Source organism: Patella vulgata, chromosome 2, assembly GCF_932274485.2.
Source record: "Patella vulgata chromosome 2, xgPatVulg1.2, whole genome shotgun sequence".
NCBI classification, from domain to species: domain Eukaryota; kingdom Metazoa; phylum Mollusca; class Gastropoda; family Patellidae; genus Patella; species Patella vulgata.
Window position 1 is genome coordinate 21,965,602 of NC_065880.2, and position 18,539 is coordinate 21,984,140.

At 30.8% G+C, this 18,539-nt stretch overlaps 1 protein-coding gene across 3 annotated transcripts in view; it reads left to right on the forward strand.

The window, feature by feature from the left end:
- Window positions 1-18,539, forward strand: part of LOC126810560 (B lymphocyte-induced maturation protein 1 homolog) — a 57,514-nt gene that overhangs the window by 26,541 nt on the left and 12,434 nt on the right. The window contains exons 1-2 of one of the 3 annotated variants that reach the window (XM_050535699.2): window positions 6,778-6,994; window positions 17,793-17,959. In XM_050535699.2, the coding sequence (XP_050391656.1) occupies window positions 6,934-6,994; window positions 17,793-17,959 (228 nt within the window). In that variant the 5' untranslated portion in view covers window positions 6,778-6,933. Of the gene's footprint in view, window positions 1-6,777; window positions 6,995-9,714; window positions 9,838-17,792; window positions 17,960-18,539 lie in introns of those variants that run through there. The other 2 variants (XM_050535700.2, XM_050535701.2) reach the window with 2 other exon arrangements.

The window sequence follows — 18,539 nt, forward strand, 5'->3', positions numbered from 1 at the left end:
ATAAGAGAGGCCCTAGGCAATCCTCCTGAACAGGGCCCGCGACATTGACCTTGGGACTCTGGGACAAGCAACTCAGTGAGTGGGTGGGTCGGGGGCAATCATGCGGTTGGTGGTTCGAATCTCACTTTTAGGTGAATTTTTAATTTTTGTTTGGATTATTTTATTTAAAAAAATGTCTATTTGAGAGTAATGGATATGTTTTGTTAAGATCATTTTACTGAGCACGTCGATACTCCAATGGAAGCTCATGGACAACTGCGGAAGCCAATTCCTGTCAGCGCCCGATGGATCATGAATGATTACAGGCCTTTAAAAGTACTTTTTCAAGACATTTTTATAAAACAAATAGTAATGTTTTTTAGGGCTGGTAGTAAACACCATATGAATGAAAAGAAAAAAAAATGTTAGGTGTTTATTTATCTACTACGGTTTATTACTTCCAAAATAGGGAAATTACAGGTTAATTTCATGTGTTATTGTTTCCTTTACCTAGTTTTTGTCAAGTCGATTCCGGTCATTTTTATTTTTTGTATCAAATGTTGGGAGGTTGCTTGTTCATGTGAGCATAAATTTTTTAAACCCACCCCATGAAAGAAGTAGCTATAGGGCGTCAAACTTTGGATGACGAAAAATGGGGAATTTAGATAGGCTTTGATATCCAGTCCGTATACAGACCTCTTTCGCCAGAATCGTCTGAAATTAATTTTGTCGTAACAGCACTAGGTCATCTACAAACTGTGTGAGTTTGGTCTTTTTGCTACGTATAGTAAAGGTGTGAGGACTTGACAAAGTTGGTATTTGAGAAAAGACAGATTTTGGCAATTTCACCATATGAAAAATGTTTTTTCAATTTTCTCAGCCAGGAATTGAAAGATTTATCTGATATTGCACATTTAAGTGTTTTGGGACTATTTCAACTTATAAACCAAATTTGGTCAAAATCGGTGATTGAAGCCTTAGCACCTTCTGCATGGTGTCCTTGCGGACACGCTCTAAATTGCTTTATAAATCATAGTGATTATTAAAAGTTAATTGAAATCAGTAATAGTTGACTTCCATTTTGGCATACATATTTGCAAAAGGACATTTGACATCGCGAACATGTCCAGCATATACAGGAGAAGCGAACATGGTTGGCATATACAGGAGAAGCAGACTTACTAGATCAGGGGCGAATCCAGAAGGGGATGGAGGGAGTCAAACACATACACCCTCCCCCCCCCCCCCCCCAGCCTGCACTCAGATACATACAAAATATTGTAAAACAAGACTTCTATGAGAAAAGTGTCATAGTCATGTGCTTTCAGATGGTGGGATGGGCATTCAAAGAGCAAGATAATATCACAATGTGATCCTATTAATTCACAATAAAAATTGACATCAAATGGGGTGTCTGCCTACGTAATTTGGAGATGATGAAGGCATCATGCATTGTCAACTGTCAAATTTCCTTAACAGGAATCTGGCAAACCTCTTCCTGCTTTAATTCCTGGATCCACCCCTGTAGATTGTATCCATGCTGGGAGATTATCCATTGTTGACATTTTCGTTTATGTTAGTGTGGATTAGGCCATGGAAAAAATAAGATATTGTCTGATAAAAGTAAATGACGATTAATGAGTTTAGTAATACTGACTAAATAACAAAGTTTTCATGGAGAATCATGTTGTCCGGCTGTATATGTCACTGAACTGAATACCTACAAAATATTTGCAAAAATATAACTGTTACAGTGAAGTAATCTCACTAAAAATATCTAAAGCAGAAAACCCTGGATTTAAATATGACCATCTCATTTCATTGTCCTAATGAGTTTCCTAAAAGGAAGATGTTGGCCATCTTGAAGGGGGAGCTGCAGTGGCTCATTGATTAAGATTCTGGCTCACTAACCAGGAGGACGGTGTTAGCAAAGAAAGTTCCCTGGAAATTTTCCAGTGTCATTTCTCCTTTTCATTTGGATGGGATGGAAAAAACAAGGTCCAGTGCATACCTTGGCTTGCTTGTAAAAGAACCCAAGACAGAAGGAATTCAGTTTCTCTCCAGGCAAAACTTCCCTCTTACCACATTGCGTGGCGTATGCCCGTCTTCATTAGCCAGGTCATTTCAGAAAAGTAAGAGATTAAATCCAATTTCATTCATTACAAAATATTCCATTACTTATACACACACAGTCTATCCATCCATACTTGATTCATCACTTAATTTATGAGTTATTGCCCTTGGCTTAGCCCAAACATGTCAAATATTGCTTCTGAATCCACAAGGATTCAACACTTTTGTCCATATTTAATGAAACTTGGTATATGACCTTATATACACAAGATATCAGATGATTTGAATTAGGATTATAGTCATCAATTTTTTGCTAAGTTGTCTTTAGCCAAAATAGTCAAATGTAGAATGTGAATAGGGTTTAATTGAACTTGGTATGCAGCATTATATTTTGGTGAAATCTCGGATGAGTTTCTGTTTGAAATTTGGCTTTGTTTCTTATGCAAATTTGGCTTTGTTACTAACGAAAATTTGGCTTTGTTACTACAGTGCACTCTGTCACATCCGACCTCTGATCACTCCGGCACTCTATTACATCCGACGCCATTTTCATGTCCCGATTTATTTCCTCATTACTTCAGCCAAAAAATCTCTGGGTAATTCGACCTCTGTACGTTCCGGATTACAACATCAATCAGCCGTCCCGTCATACGATTTCCATTGAATCAACACCGTATAATCCGGCCTTCAATCGGTGGTGTGAAGCAAACACTTACGGATCAATTATCCGTGAGATTAAAACTGGATGAATGTGAAGCCACAAAAGATTAACAAGCAATCACCAATCAATTATCTGTGAGATTAAAACTTGCGACCGTGGGTCTTTGTTGATTACTTCGATAAATTTTAATCTCTTGTACGACAGTTGTGACAAATACTCAAGAATATCCACAAATTTTCACCCAAATTCACAGTCGTAAAAATATTCCTAGGACCTATTGGGAACATTCGTTGCGCATGCCAATTGAACCAGAATAACCTATAAGTTTGGTCACCCTACGGATCTCTTCGAACCGTGTGACGAAGACCTGGGATGCTCGAGTCACAGTCCGAAATTTCCCGAATTGACAGAATTGCAATCGAGTGACGCGGAATTCAGTCCTGTCACAGTTCTGTCAGTCCCGACGACGGAGGTGGTGTGAGTAGAATTGTGACGTAATTAAACACAACGAACAGGTTTCGGCTGCATGGTTGGATGAGATATTTATATATCCAGTCGACGCTTGCGTTGTAGCCCGGAGAATTCAATTCTGGAACGTTTAATCGAGTACACCCATTATAAATGAACACGTGATAGCAAAGACAAGAGTGCGATCAACTGAAGACGGCGAAGAAGATAAATTTAACGACTGACTTGACCTATTCAAAATGCCTACGCATGTTAAATGAAATAAAAATTAATGTAACAAAATTTTTAATGTACAGAAAGGTTTATCATTTTTAAAGGGAATAACATTCTGGTGATTTGAAGTTCTATGTTTGGAGCTACATTATAATAATACTTCCGGTTTTCGAAGTTACAATATTTCCAGTTTTGAAAAAACTGGGTATTCCGACACTCTGCTTAATCCGACATATTGTAACGATCCCGTACGATGTCGGATGTGACAGAGTGCACTGTAACTCAAAATCTTCAAGTTTACTCTTCTGACATGATATTGAAATCTTTGCTTTCACAAACTAGTTCTGGTTTAACTGCTGCCATTTCCAAAACCGTGTTGGTGCAACTGCCATTCCTTTAATTTTTGAAAATGTTAATGCAATGCACATGCAATAATTTGAATATTTCATACATGATAGCTATTTATGTTTGATTTCATATTCATAATCTGAACTTCTCAATTTAGTTTGTACAATAAATTTATTGGCAAACATGAGATCTCCTTTAGCATCAAGGATTTCAAAAAGTTAAATCATAGATATTAAATAGATTTAGGTAGGCCAATTAAAGGATTCGTTTATCTTTAAAATAATCATCTTTTACCTTGATAGTTGTTGAAGTAAAGATTATGGTTCTTAGTTTGAAAAAAGCCACTTCAAATATTAAAAAGCTATTCCATATAGGTGAACTTCACGACCTGTCAATAATTGCATAGGACATTTGTTTAATAATGCCTTTTCTACAAATATTGCCCATTGAAAGAAATTTGGATATGGTGATTTGTAGTAACTGGTATTTTCTAATTCTAATGTTTAATTCTTGTGAAAAATAGTTTTAAGAAGAAAACAAATAAGTTCGGTAAAATATAATTAGTTGATGCCAGCCCGATAACATACTGATTATAGACTTAGTTTGTAGACATTGAATACTTTACACTAGTGATTGTAAACTTGTGATCAGTTAGATTTCTTAGATCCATCCTTAAGCTTTCAATAGTATATGATTAGCTGAAATTTGCACCTAGTGGTCAAATGCTAGTTAATACTCTTGACTAATCTTTAGATAAGAAACCAGAGGTTCAATATTTTCAAGAATTAATGAAGTGAGTCAAACTAATAATTTACGGCTAATTTTCTTGTGTATGATTATAATAAGAGGGTGGGGATCTACATTTCAAAAGTTGAAGTCCCCCACGGAGAACAAATACATAATTTTCATAGTGTCAGTTTCCATTCCATGCGATATCTCCTCCTTGGGTTGTCTCAACATGTATAAAGAAATGTCCCATAGGTTGTTTTCCCCTTTGACTAGAAACGTTACAATTTATAAGCAGTTTAGCCAACGTATTGAAGAGCATGAACTGAGAACAATGATTTAATATAGTGTTACAAGTTCTTCTTTCATGTGTCTTCATGCCTGGCTACCTTGTAAAGGGTCATCTGCTTTACCTGGCTTTACAAGCAAAAAAAATGTAGATATAAAACCCTTGTTTCACGCCAGCAATAATTTTTCATTGGCAGTACTTCATAAGAAACGTTTATACATATGAAAATATATTGCTATCCGGGAAAAGGTGAAGTCCTCTGTTTGGAAAATCCGGAAAGTCCAAGTAAGTTTTGATCTTGGGCATTTTTTTAGACTTTTTAATTAAGAAATATTAATCATAATATCTTAAATTTTTTAAATTTAATTAGTTACTTTACTCTAGGTATTAACTTATTAAATAATATGAACATTTTTAAGTATTTCCCTTATGTTTTATAAATATTTTAATGCTGAAGTGACCAATTTATTTCACTTCTCATTTTGTTATTACTGTAACTGAACCCATTATTAGAAATTGTACAAATGCCATTTGTACTGAAATTGAAAAATTCCCAAGATTTGTGAAGCAACTCTTTTCAAGATTGAGTTGATCTTCTTTTGGTCTCCATCTTATGAGTGAAACCAACACTGGTCACCATTGTCCCAAATTTTAATCAAATCAGTCTTAATTTACTGTGACAAATAAAACCAGTTTAACTCTTAAATTTGAGCAAGGTGTCAATAATGTTGTTTGAGTAAACAAGTGAGGTGCCTTGTAGTTTGTTTGACGGCAGATTGAACATTCTCTGGTGGTATCATGCTACTTGTTGTTTGTCATTGTTTACATCTCATTATCTCTCATCACTCCAATCACATTTCCACATCATTTGGATGATGACTGGCCCCTGGGGGAGTGTAAGACCGTTTGACATACACCCATATTGTACTTAGCAGGTGATAGTTATTTCCCTCTAATTTTAGTTTTAGCACACTCTTTCTTTTTACACACCAACTCCTTGGGAAAAAGATTTTTCTTTTTTATGCTTTCCATTTAATTTTTTCATAACACTTTCTTAATTTTTATATTGTTAGCTTTATTTTGTTTATTTATAATTCAAAAAACTTTTATTTGAAAAAAACTGAACTACCGTAATGGTTCAAAAAATGACTTTTGAATGGATTATGAGTTTATCTGGAGAATTGAAAAATCATTATTTCTTTTGAAAAAATATGACAAATGATTGATGAATAAGCAATGGTTGTATATTTTGTTTTGTTAAAACTAAGACCAAGATGGGAGTGTCTGCATCACTATCCTAAAGTAAAAGTGATATGCATGTATAAGCAATATGGTATAAAAGCTGTATATGTAAAACATATTTAACATTTCTTTGTTACATCTTTCATTTTGCAAACATTAAATGTCAATGGGAGTTCATGTTACATTAACTTTCTTCAATAATAAATCACTGAATCATACTAAAATATTTTTTACACAAATTCTTTTTCTAACTGAATAACGATCATGAATAATATATAATTACAAGTATTTTTTTTAAATTCAATGTGTCTTGTGATTTTAAGCGACAGTTAACATTTAGTTCCAGTTTTCTTGCATATGTTCAATAAACAATTTGTAATGTTAAATAGGAAATTTATATTGATGTTGTGGAGTCATTGAGGAGAAAATGAAACATAAATATCATGAGGCGCCAACGAACCACCGTAGGGAAATACTGGCTCCCCATTCAAATCTATAATTATTCACATGTAAATTTGATATAAATTGGTTTTACTACTTTTAAACGTCTTTTACCAGGCTTGTAACATGAACTCATAGCTGTCAGGCATTTCCAATGGAAAATCCAACTCAACTACGATTATATTACTGTATTAAAGTATAGTGAGATTAATTCTTTGTGCATTAAACGCCATGAAAACACGGATGAAGACAAACTAAGGGAGTCTATTGAGAGTATATGGGGGTAGTTTTACGTTCCACTTCACCAACTTTCTCTTTCCACTTCACATTGTGCCTCTTGTAGCAGGGCCGTGAAATAAAGCGAGACAACCGCCCCTAAGGGGACAGATCTCAATTTTCTGGCCCTTTTATTCTATACGAATTGTAAGATTGGGTTAGTGAGCTATCAGTGTCTAAAGCTGATCAGTGGATTGTGCGTGGACAAATCATTAGGATGCACGTTACGTTTGATAAAGCTAAACAACCAGTAGGAAATACAGCTGAATCACCACTAGGTAAGTTCTTTAATCATTGCGTATACACTATTATTGTTAAAAGTTTTTTATTTGATAAACTTTTATATTCAATGATTTAAAAAACAAATATCCTTACCTATAGACATTGCTTATAATATTAACAAAGATTAATGATAGACAAACAATAAAATAATACATAAATTTATTAATATACATTAATAATTATGCACATAGTTGTATATAATATGTATTATTTCATTATAGTTTATACATTGATATAAACAGTGATATAAATATACACATCATCATCAGTTTGATAAACACATACATGATTAATAATTATACACATAGCTAATAAGGCAATATACAATATTAATTTTATTATGGAACTAATCATAAGCTTATGCAGCAATATTTAACCATATGAAGAAAAACAAATCTTCAAAAAATCTTTGCTAGCAGTACTTAATAATATGCAAACAAGAACAATACATCATTTTATTAAAAGACATGATTAAGAGCTGTATATTCAATTTGTATTGATTTCATACGAATCAATATGCAGAGTGTACAACAACATTAGAATAAAGAAACAAAGTATTTATTAATACATGTAATATGTATGATAATCTTAAAATGGAGATGTCAGGCACAAAATGCTGTGTGTGGTATATTGAACAAATATCAATAGAGTGAGTTTTATTTGAAATATTGAGAGTTTGTATTAAAATGATAATAATGTTACAATATTTAGTGTAATAAAAACAGTTATAAAGATATACATACAGTATAAACCAATAGGTCAAGTACTAGTGTATTAAATACAGTTAATCGCATATCAACCACAGATAAAGAGCATGGGAAATAAAACAGTCCTCATTTCTCTTTCATATATTCCTCCCCTTCTTTCTTTCCTGGATTTCTTTTAATTACAAGAAAATGTAGCTTTTAACTGTTCCAGCAAATACTCCATACAATTTTATTTGGATGGATTATTTGTAAGTCTAGTTGCATTTATTCATGTACACCTGTTTATAATCTATCCTATAAAACCTTCAGTGCCATGAAAGCTGTCTACCAAAATCAGATTTTTAAAAATGTTATTATGCAGCATACTTTTGTATTACAAAGACAATAATCACCCTGGGAGCGCTGGGCTTTTTAAAAAAAAATGGTTAGGATATATCAGTTTCCATAACTGAATATTCACTCTCATGTATTTGTTAAATATTAGTCACAATATTGTAGATCAAGTGAGGTGAGTAAAATAAAATCTGAAACTGGAAGCAATGTTTGCTACAACTTTTATATTGGAGAAGATTAGTAGATATCATCTGAGATTAAAGTAAGAAAGGTTATGGGAAAGAGTTAATTCAGCCTCAAGTAATCCTACAGATATGGTTTCATTTACAAATTTTAAGCAGTCTTAAGGTGATCATATTGCATTAAGTTTTTAAAGCTCTTAATAGTTTGAACCATCACTTCCTAGACAGGGAAAAAGGACAATTGTGGGGAATTTCACACAAGGGGGTAATGCAGGCATGCCTGACTTGGGTTACTTTAATGATCATTTAAGAATAATTTGATAAAAGGATTTATTCAATATTATGAGGATTGGTTGAGGAAAATTTAATGGAAACTTGAGATTAGTTTCCTTGATTTCAGAAAACTTTGTTGTGAATTCTTATAGTTTGGAGATCAATATTCAATCATTAAATTATTTTCACAAAATCTTTCATTTCATCTTTATTAGCCTAGTTGGCATAGAAAAGTAGGACCTTAAAATCCCCATTTCATTTCATTTCTTTTCTTTCGTATCATTATGCATTTTCAAATAAAAACTTTAGAACTATTTCTATTTTTCAATTAATAATTACAACCATATTTTAAAAAAGAAAAAAAATCATCTGTAATAGATATTGTTATCGTAAAATGTGGTAATTTTAAATAACTTTTTTTTAGTAAATAAATATTTAATTGAAATATATATCTGAATTTGATCTACAATTTAAAAAGATAATATATATTGTCTGTTTTATTACATTAAATGATTAAAGTATTGGTATTGTCATAATTTGACAGTATACACACTTAACAGCGTAATATATCACTATATGCTAATATTGTCACCGACACCAGGGGCTTGTCAATATTGTAACAAAGTAGGGGGGGATTCTCGTCAAATTCTTGTCTAATTCAATTGCTTTTCATAATTAGGAAATATAATAAATTTATAAACAAGTAATTAATTTTAATCTTGTTCATGTTTCAGCTTGAATTTGTTTTTTGTTTCAGTAAAAACTTATCGCATAGTTTGTGAAATATGGTCGTGTTTAATTATATTGTCTAGATTTTAAGTATCCTCGTTCGTTCTAGATGAATGGACTCATCCACCATGAATTTTGAAATGTAGCTTCTGATATAATAGTCAATTGTTTAATAACAGTTTCAAGAAAATTACCCCCCCTCTCCCATAAACCTATTGAAGAAATAAAAGCAATTTCTTGCAAGAGTGAGGCTGATCAAAGTGTTATAAATGTATATACTATCTGTGGATACTTGTTTATATCAGTCACAATAAATCTGAGGACCGCAGCAATAGGTCTCCCGGTAAGGGGGATGGAAAATTGGATATGTTATCATTGGTTTACAAGTTTTATCATGCTTTTATTTATCCTATGAGATCTTCCCTGCCACTTAATATGGACCTTACCAATGATAGTAACAAAATATATAATTGATATGGCTATTTTTATATTGATCAGATCCCAAGTAAATATCTAACTCGCTTCTAGTCACTTGCCCCAAAATCATTCACATCAGCTAACGGCGCATGATATCTAACATCATGATGCCTTACCGTTGCACATGGACATGTCGAGGTAAGAATTATTAATGATTCTTATGATTTCCTAATCATTTAAAAAGTTTAGTAGAATTTTTTAATTTTTCTTTAAATTCTCCCTTATTCTTTATTATAGGTTTGTTCTTGTTTTAGTTTGCATGCAGATTTATTTTTTTTTAAAATTCATAATCAAATTTGACTACTTTTTCTCCCTCTTATTAGATTGTGGTTTATTACAAGAAAATATACATATTTTCAGTCACTGCTTTATGTGCTGTGAATATTTGTAGGTAAAATATACTTTAATTTCAACCTCAATGAATTATAAAACTATCTAATTATTTTTTTCAATTATGTTGACACCAGGAGGATAATAAATGTGTACTCTATGTTGGACTCTATGGTACAATATTATAATAGCCATAAAATATATATATGTATATAGGATGTGAGTACCGGGTAATATGAAATGAAATGTATTTTTTAAAATATGCATTCCAATTTAAAATATTGAACCTCAATTTGAAAAGGAATTATTTTTGTCCTGATTATGTGCAGTTATCAGTAAGGAAAAATAAATTATTCAAATAATAAGGAAGAAAGTTGGATAAAGACTGTATCTGACTAATCAATTGTAATCTCCACAGGACACATCAGAAATTAATCGGAAAGTAATATATTTGATGAAATTTTCCCATTTTTCATTATTTTCACTATTTTTCCTATCATCCCTCTGTCGTCTGCCATCATTAATAGGAAATAAATTTCAATTTTCTCTATCTTTTATATGTCACTTGAAGTAGCTTGGAGAAGTTTAGTTTCTGTTATTATCTTATCTTGAATAAACTGAGAGAGTAACGTTTTAGCTATTGTCCATTGTAGCTAATCGAAATCACCGGAAAAAGTTATCACTTGGCCCAGTAGCTGAAGCAGTTGGGGACAATTATCAGTCAGCCCATGTGATGTGAAATTTTGAGCGTGGTGTGAGTTGTCATGGTAGTTATTTGAATATGCCTGTACTATCAACTGATAACGATTTCAAGTACTTTGTTGCCTTCACTAACAAATGTCATGGTGAAACTTATAATCTGGTCTTTTGTCTTTCATGATAAAGCCAACAGACATGGGAAATGAAACCCAATAATTTACAAAATCGTTATCAGGAATATTTCAGCAAGGAAAAATAATAAATTTTCTAAAACTTGTAGGTGAAATATGAACCATTATTTTCACACCTGTATATTAACACAAAGTGTTCATAAAAGATGTGGGGTTATTTTTAATTAATTTTTGAAATGTGGGAAAGTAAGGGAGCTTGGCTGTTATTTCTTCATTAATTTAATCAATGATGTGGTAATGGAAATTCAGATTTTAAAGTAAAGAATCAATGTAATCGAGTTGTTGATTAATTTGAAATAATGATAACCAGTGAAAAATATATCCACTCCCAGTTTCATTGTGAAATACGCCCAGTCATGTCTTGTACCAATTACAACTCTAATTTCTCATCTATGTATTTTAAGATGTTACTCTGTCCCCCCCCCCCCCCCCCCCCCCCCCCCCGCTTCTTAATTGAATTTGACTTTAACATTACCCATGGATGTCACAGTGTATTCTTAATTCATTGCCTTGATTTAAACAATATTTATTCAAATACAATTCATGTTAAATACACATTGTCAAAAAGTAAGGATCCACAAACAAGCCAAAGTTTATATATTAATTTGTCTCCTTATTAGTAAATATACTATGACGTACAATTACGTTCTACTTTTATATCAATTTATATATTGTATTTGAAAGTGAATCTGCATGTTCAACTAAAAATGTATTTCCAAATAGCGTAACACATAATTTAGTTTTTACATCCATACAAATTATTATCCAATGTGTTTATGGAACTATGAAGAATAATTATTATTTACACCATATACATCTGAATATTTATTAACTTTTCAAAATTTAAATGTATGTAATGTAAATAATTAACTTATAATTTATACAGTACAAAGAGCAGAGACTTACATTCATGAAAAAAGACATAATATATTTGCACCAATAGTTTTAACATAATTGGAGTTGTTTCTCTGAATACAGTTCTAGGAAATTTGTACATCTCTTCACAATATAACTAAAATGTGTGAGGTCTTTAATATAACCACAAATGATACAAATAAATCTTTCTCTTGACAAAATTTGAAAGACTGTCAAGATGATTATTTTCTCAAATAGATCATATTAACTTGAAATATTGTTTATATTCTATGAATAAAAAATAATTAAAAGATGACAAGAAACCATATTTAAACTCCTGTACTAAAAGATAAGATATGGCAGTCAAATCAGGTTTTAAAAGAAGTAATTTTAAGGGTATTAGGTGTATGTCGACAGCTTAAATTTTAACCTGAAACCTTCAATCACTTGTTACTTTAATGATTTGCCTTTTCATTTAACAAGAAAACCGTCGCTCCTGGGGCAGTCTAAATGGCGCAGAGGGACAATAAGGGATTAAGACAGCATTAGAAGTGTTCTTAATGTTTTTATTCTTGTTATAAAGTGAACTATGTGTTTGGTCGGTAAATCAGAGTGATAAGATTTCTTCAACTGTCTAATGATGTGAGAATCTCTAATTGATTTAGAATATTTCTCCCCCCTTAACACCTTAATCTCTCCTTCTCACACAAAACATAGATTTAATGCTATTCATACACTCAATGAAATGATGAAAAATAACATTTTTGATCATAAATCATAATTTGATGAATTTTGACAAGTTCAGTATGTTTTGTACTGGCTTTGAACCTTTGTTCTCTAATACTCAATTCTTGTATTCTGTAATGGTAGTAGTCTATGTTTAAAAGATTTTCAAACATGATGAATTATAAAGATTGGTGCATTGCATTGTTCACATGCTGTTTGGTGGGAAACTAGTATTGAAAATCTATAAAACACAGCTAGAGAAAAATTGCCTTTTTTCAATAGAAGTGGGTTTATTGATAATGATTACTATGAAGTGCATATTGGCTTGAGGCCTTGAGGTGTGAAGATATACTGATTTACTTACACACAGTGTATATTGACTACTAAAGGTATATAGACCATGTTTATTGAGGTTTATAACTGGTGATTTATGTTTATAAACAGGTATTGTACATGTGTATTTATGATAGATAATAAAAAAAACATCATGATATGTATACACTTGATATACAAATTGATCAGAAGAATGATCACAGGAGATGTCAAAAGTATTTTTTGTAATTTTAAGAAAAAGAAATTCATAAAAAGTAAACACTGGCTTTGTTTTCTATATCTGTCATATATCTTTCTCTAATTATTACAGTGGCATTTTTTAGTACTTCATTTTCTTTGATTTCATTTCTTCAGAATTCTGATCAAATAGGAGATTTCTTTTGTTTTGAAATTGATTCATGTTATTTCACTTGTTATAGTTTATTCTGCCTGCTTTTTCTTTACCCTTTTTTTAAATTGAATTTTGTTTCTTTTTTTTTTAAAAATATCTTTCATCTGCATTTTATTTTGATTTTTTTTTATAGAAGTAAATATGAACATTCTTCTGATAAACTAATTATTATCTGGGCGATTAAAATATTAAGCAATAAGGATTTCAAGAAATTCAACAAAGCATAAATAAATACTACTTATCAGTGTTAATTCTTATTAATTAGTATGTAAAAGTCTATTGGTATTGGTGTTATCTTTATTGTTTTAAGAATGGAGAATTTTATTGGTGTTAAGTAATCTTTAATAGCGAGGACAATAAAACAATCAGCAATTAATCTCCTGCTGTCACAACAGTATGATGGGGGGGATGTCAGTAGGGGGTTGTCCATCCTCCCACCTGGTCAGTTGACCACTCATAAACCCCCATCTTATCTATCTGATAGTAGAACATAATGCATCTTATCATTTACCTGGGATAATAGTGAAAACAATTGAGAGAATAAGAATATTAACAGTTTGTTGATGCACAAGTGTTTCAAAGTTCAATTATTCAATGATAAGGTAGAGGTAACCATACAGATTTGGAGTAAGGGAAGTTGATAATAAAGCTATTATCAATTGTTTCAAGAGTTGATGAGGTCTTTCTATCAGTCTTAGTTCAAACTGCATGTAGGACTTATACATGTAGTAGATGACACATCACCATCATCAACATCATTTCGTTCATCATAAGTACACAGCCATAGGATAATTATTTATTCAGGTAATACCATTAAGTTATATCTATTTAAAATATTTATGTAGAATTTGGTGTTTTTTCGTAATGATTTTAATTTTTTAATGATTTTTAAAAATGATATTACAATCTATATTAATGCATATATTGTAACTTTGTCATTTAGTAATTAGAAGAGCGTGGGTTGTAACAATAAGGCAATCTCAAATTTGGAAGGGTAATTGTACATTAAATTCTATAATAGGAAAATAATTGTTTAGTTCCAGAGTTTGAAATTAATCTTTGAATTAGGTAAAGTGCAACACAATCTGTTTTCCTTCCCAAATTTCATCTTCTTTTAAATCTTTCAATAAACAATTAATTTCTAAGGAATATTTTCTGCATACATTCTTTGAACCTGATTATTGTTTCTATTTGTAATTTAATGAAAAATACTTAGCAATTTCTGGAAGTACAATCAAGTTCAATAATTACAATTTATAAATGGCAGATGGGGTAACACTGACTAATGAATAATATAATTTCAATTAAATGAATGGTGTATTCATCAGCGAATCGCAGACTATTAGTTTTATTGAAGTTATTAATATCACAGAATATTTTAACAAGTGGTAAAGGTGGAACAAGTTTATTTCAATATCAGTCACCTTATTTATACACATATACTTACTTCAAGTGAAACCGTATTACTTGTGTCAAGGAACACAAATAAATTTTTATATTAAATTCTAAATTGACTTTTTTCTTTTCGCAAATGTCATATTTTGTTCATATTTTACAATTATCATCTTTTCTTCACATAAAGAAAGAGCAGTTTGAGGACTTGTAAAGGTAGACCACTCCCCTCTACTTCAGCAAAAGCAATGTCAATTGCATTTTGTAGCCAAGGGCAAAAAAGATTTGAATCGAAGAAACGAAAAGAAACCGATTTACATTTATTATATCATTGAAAAATGTGCTGTGTATGAAGTTTGTTTGGTTTGCTGTAGTGGTAAAATACAAACCCTCTTCTATATAGCGAGTTGAATTAGTCTTGTCTTGTATTGTGTGATTAAAGAAATATTGGACGAGAGTTTTCTTTTTTGAGATGTCACTATTCAAAAAGATATAAACTTCCATACCATTTCTATGGGATCTGTTTTTAATCCAGTAAAAAGCGATAAACATGAAGAGTTTTAAACAGTGTTAATTAATATTTACAATATTGATCGGAAAAGTGCTAAGATGGTTATATAGTTGAAAATTTGAACAAACCTACAAAATGAGATTTTCTTTATACTTTCTGTAATTCAAGTGGATTTTTGTCCCGGCTTGTGATCCTGACAAGTGTTTGTCCTTTTTCATCTAATGGCTAGTTTTTACAATTGTTGACGAAAGCTTCCTTTATTGCTACAAAAATAATTTCACTTCCAAAAAATTCATAATAGAATCTTATCATTTAAGCTCTTATAAATGTATTTATGACATAGGGAAAATACGATAATTTTAGAACAGAAAAGAATTAAACGTCTCTTGAAGAAATTTCATAAGATTTGAACAAGGTTTGGAAAGGAAATGATTTATTTAGAATTTTGATTATTCCAATTATGAATCCTCTTTATGCTCTACTTTATTAATAATTTAGAAACTAGTTTTCAGCTTAAGAAAGCTTTAATAATAACCTTTTTTATTCCAATTTACCTACTTCAATATCTGTCTTATTTATAGTAAAATATGGAATTACGAAACAGAACTACATCATGTACCAAAAGTGTTTTTCAATTGTTTTATATTCTACGTTTTATGAATGATTTGCTTGTTATCTTGTAGTAAGACATGAAAGGTAAACATAAAACCATCATGTTCTACACTCTATTTAAATAAATAATCAGATATTGATAGCAGAGGGGCGACTGGATCCTCATAAAATGGATGTAGAAAGCATAAAGATAAACCATTGACAAGATTTCATTCATAATGTTTGTTAGAGAAGTATATAAATCATGGCTGTCTTATTAGCTCTGCCAACAGACATCTTCATGATATTTTATGGTCCTTGAAATGATATATATACACCCACAGGTTCATTAATCTCTAAATGCTAAATTAAAATTGATAAACAGAATAATTACATTGGAGTTACTAGGATTAATTATTAAGTGATGTGCATTTAGGATTTATGTTGATGATATGCCTAAATTTTCATTTCATAAATGATATTTTAATTTAACCATAGATAAGATTTGTTCATTTGCTGTTTATAATACATATCACAAACTATAAGTTTATTTGAGTAGTGTTTGGAACACATTCTCAGAGAAAAAATAGGAGAAACATGTGCTTTCTACTTAAGATTGTCCTGTTGTTAAATGGTCATTCATCACTTAATATAGTAATCTACTTTAAGTTTATACATCGATGATTTATAATAACAAAACTAAAATGCTTTCATTGTTGTTAAAATAGAAATCCAGGAATCAATATATCATACAAAAAAAATTCTTTTTTTTTTAAAAAAAAATGTATATCATGGACAGGGTAGTAGGGCAAAAATCTGAGTAAAATATGAACAAAAGTACTAAAATATCTGACTTGATATATTTATCTTTCATCAAAAAAAAAGTCTCTAGGGGGGTACGGTAGAGTTGAATCAAGTACTCTGTAACTCATTTTAGAGATGTGGGGACTGAGTGTATACTTAAACTAGCACCTTATAGTTGTAATATATCACATGATATACAACCTACAGAAATATTTATTAAAATGTCTTATTACTAGAGTGCTTCATCAACACTTGATAATGAAATAGTTTCATCTCTATGAATGATCAGACTAGCCCCTGCTGTTAGGGAGCTTACTTCACTGAAAATGAAACTGATTATGTGAGATGAAAAGCATTTAAAAAGCACCCACAAAACACTCATGATTTTTCTTTTAAATGTATTTTTTGTGATAGTACCTCTCTTTTAGTAATGTAAGTAGATTTTATCATGATAGATGTATCAGTTCTTGACTTGATATATTAAATGTAAGGTATAAAGTGGCCAGTGCCAGTGGGATAACTAGAAAATTAGCCATCTCCAAGACACAGGTCTGGTGCCTTCGCCACGGTATGTGATTACAGGACTTGAAGTGTGGCTTTAATATATAGGTAAAAAGATAGATAAAATATGAAATATCTACAAACTTGACAAGGTTATCCTCTCATCTCAACATTTGCTGTTTTTATTGATCTTATGTTCTTTATCGTAACTTGAAGTTAACAGGTTCTGGAATCACAGGAAACTTTGATATTGCTTGCCATTCTATGCTCTGATACCTTCTCACTTGCTCAAAAGTCTTTGCCAACTTTGATGTTTGGTTTCTCTCTTATGAAAGCAGTGAAAGAATTTTTTTTTTTTTTAATTCATAAAGTCATGGGATTTGAGTAGATTGTCTATTACAATTTTAGTAAAGACTGAATGGTAAGCTTATATTAACAGTCTGATAATAATTAGTGACATTCAGTTAATAGTACAAAATTTCAGGTAAAAATATTGAATTTTTGGAAAAACAAATGTTCTTAAACTATTTATCTGGTATAAATTAATTTTATTTTCATATTAATAATTTTACTCTACAATAAATCTACTTTTTCAGATATTTGGTATAGATTTCTTAACTATTTATCTTGTTGTATGAAAAAGTTTTATTTTCATATTGATAAATGTTATAATTTTACTCTGCAAATATTTGTTGTATATTTACATTGTTTTTATTACATAATAGCAATTTGTCTTAAATTTGTATTTGTTGATTTTTTTTCTTTTTAGAAATGATGGAGGAGGGATGGGAAGTAAACAGTTTAAAAGAAGACGAATTAGAAGATTTTTGTGTGTATGTTGTTCATGATCGGCCATGTGAAAGAGTTTGTCCTAATAGGGCTCAAGCCTCCTTACCACGGAATCTCACCTTAAAACCATCTCAAATCAATTCTAATGTAAGTTTATTTCAACATTTTCTTAATAAGATGAGTGTTTTGTGAATGTTTTATATGATTAAATGAGCTGAAAATGAACTTGGTTTTGATTGTTTGAATAATACAATTTTTCTGTATCCTTTGAATGTTTTCTTTCTTGGAATACATAGTGAATTTTTCATTTAGTGGAACTTGATAAGATTAAACAGGCATTATGCAAGAGCTAAATCTGCTTATTGCAGGTCTTTCTTTAGGCCTTAAATGTTATATAAACTATTAATTAGAATTTATTAACTTGACAAGACCATAATCAACTCTCGATGCCATCAGATTGGTCCGATTTTAAGTAGATTAGAACTTTTCAACCATTTAATGATTTAATTTAAAAATGGTGAAGCAAGTCTAATCCTCGAACAACCAGCATGGTGGTTACAATTATTGCCCACATCGTGTCAAACCTTGAAAGGCTAATATCTTTGCTCAGAATACAGTAATTTGAATTAAATTTGTAATATATTAATTTTGAATTATCTATTTTTGAACTATTTATCTTAATCTAACATAATGCTTCTTTAATTAACAGATTATTTTTTTTGCCCTC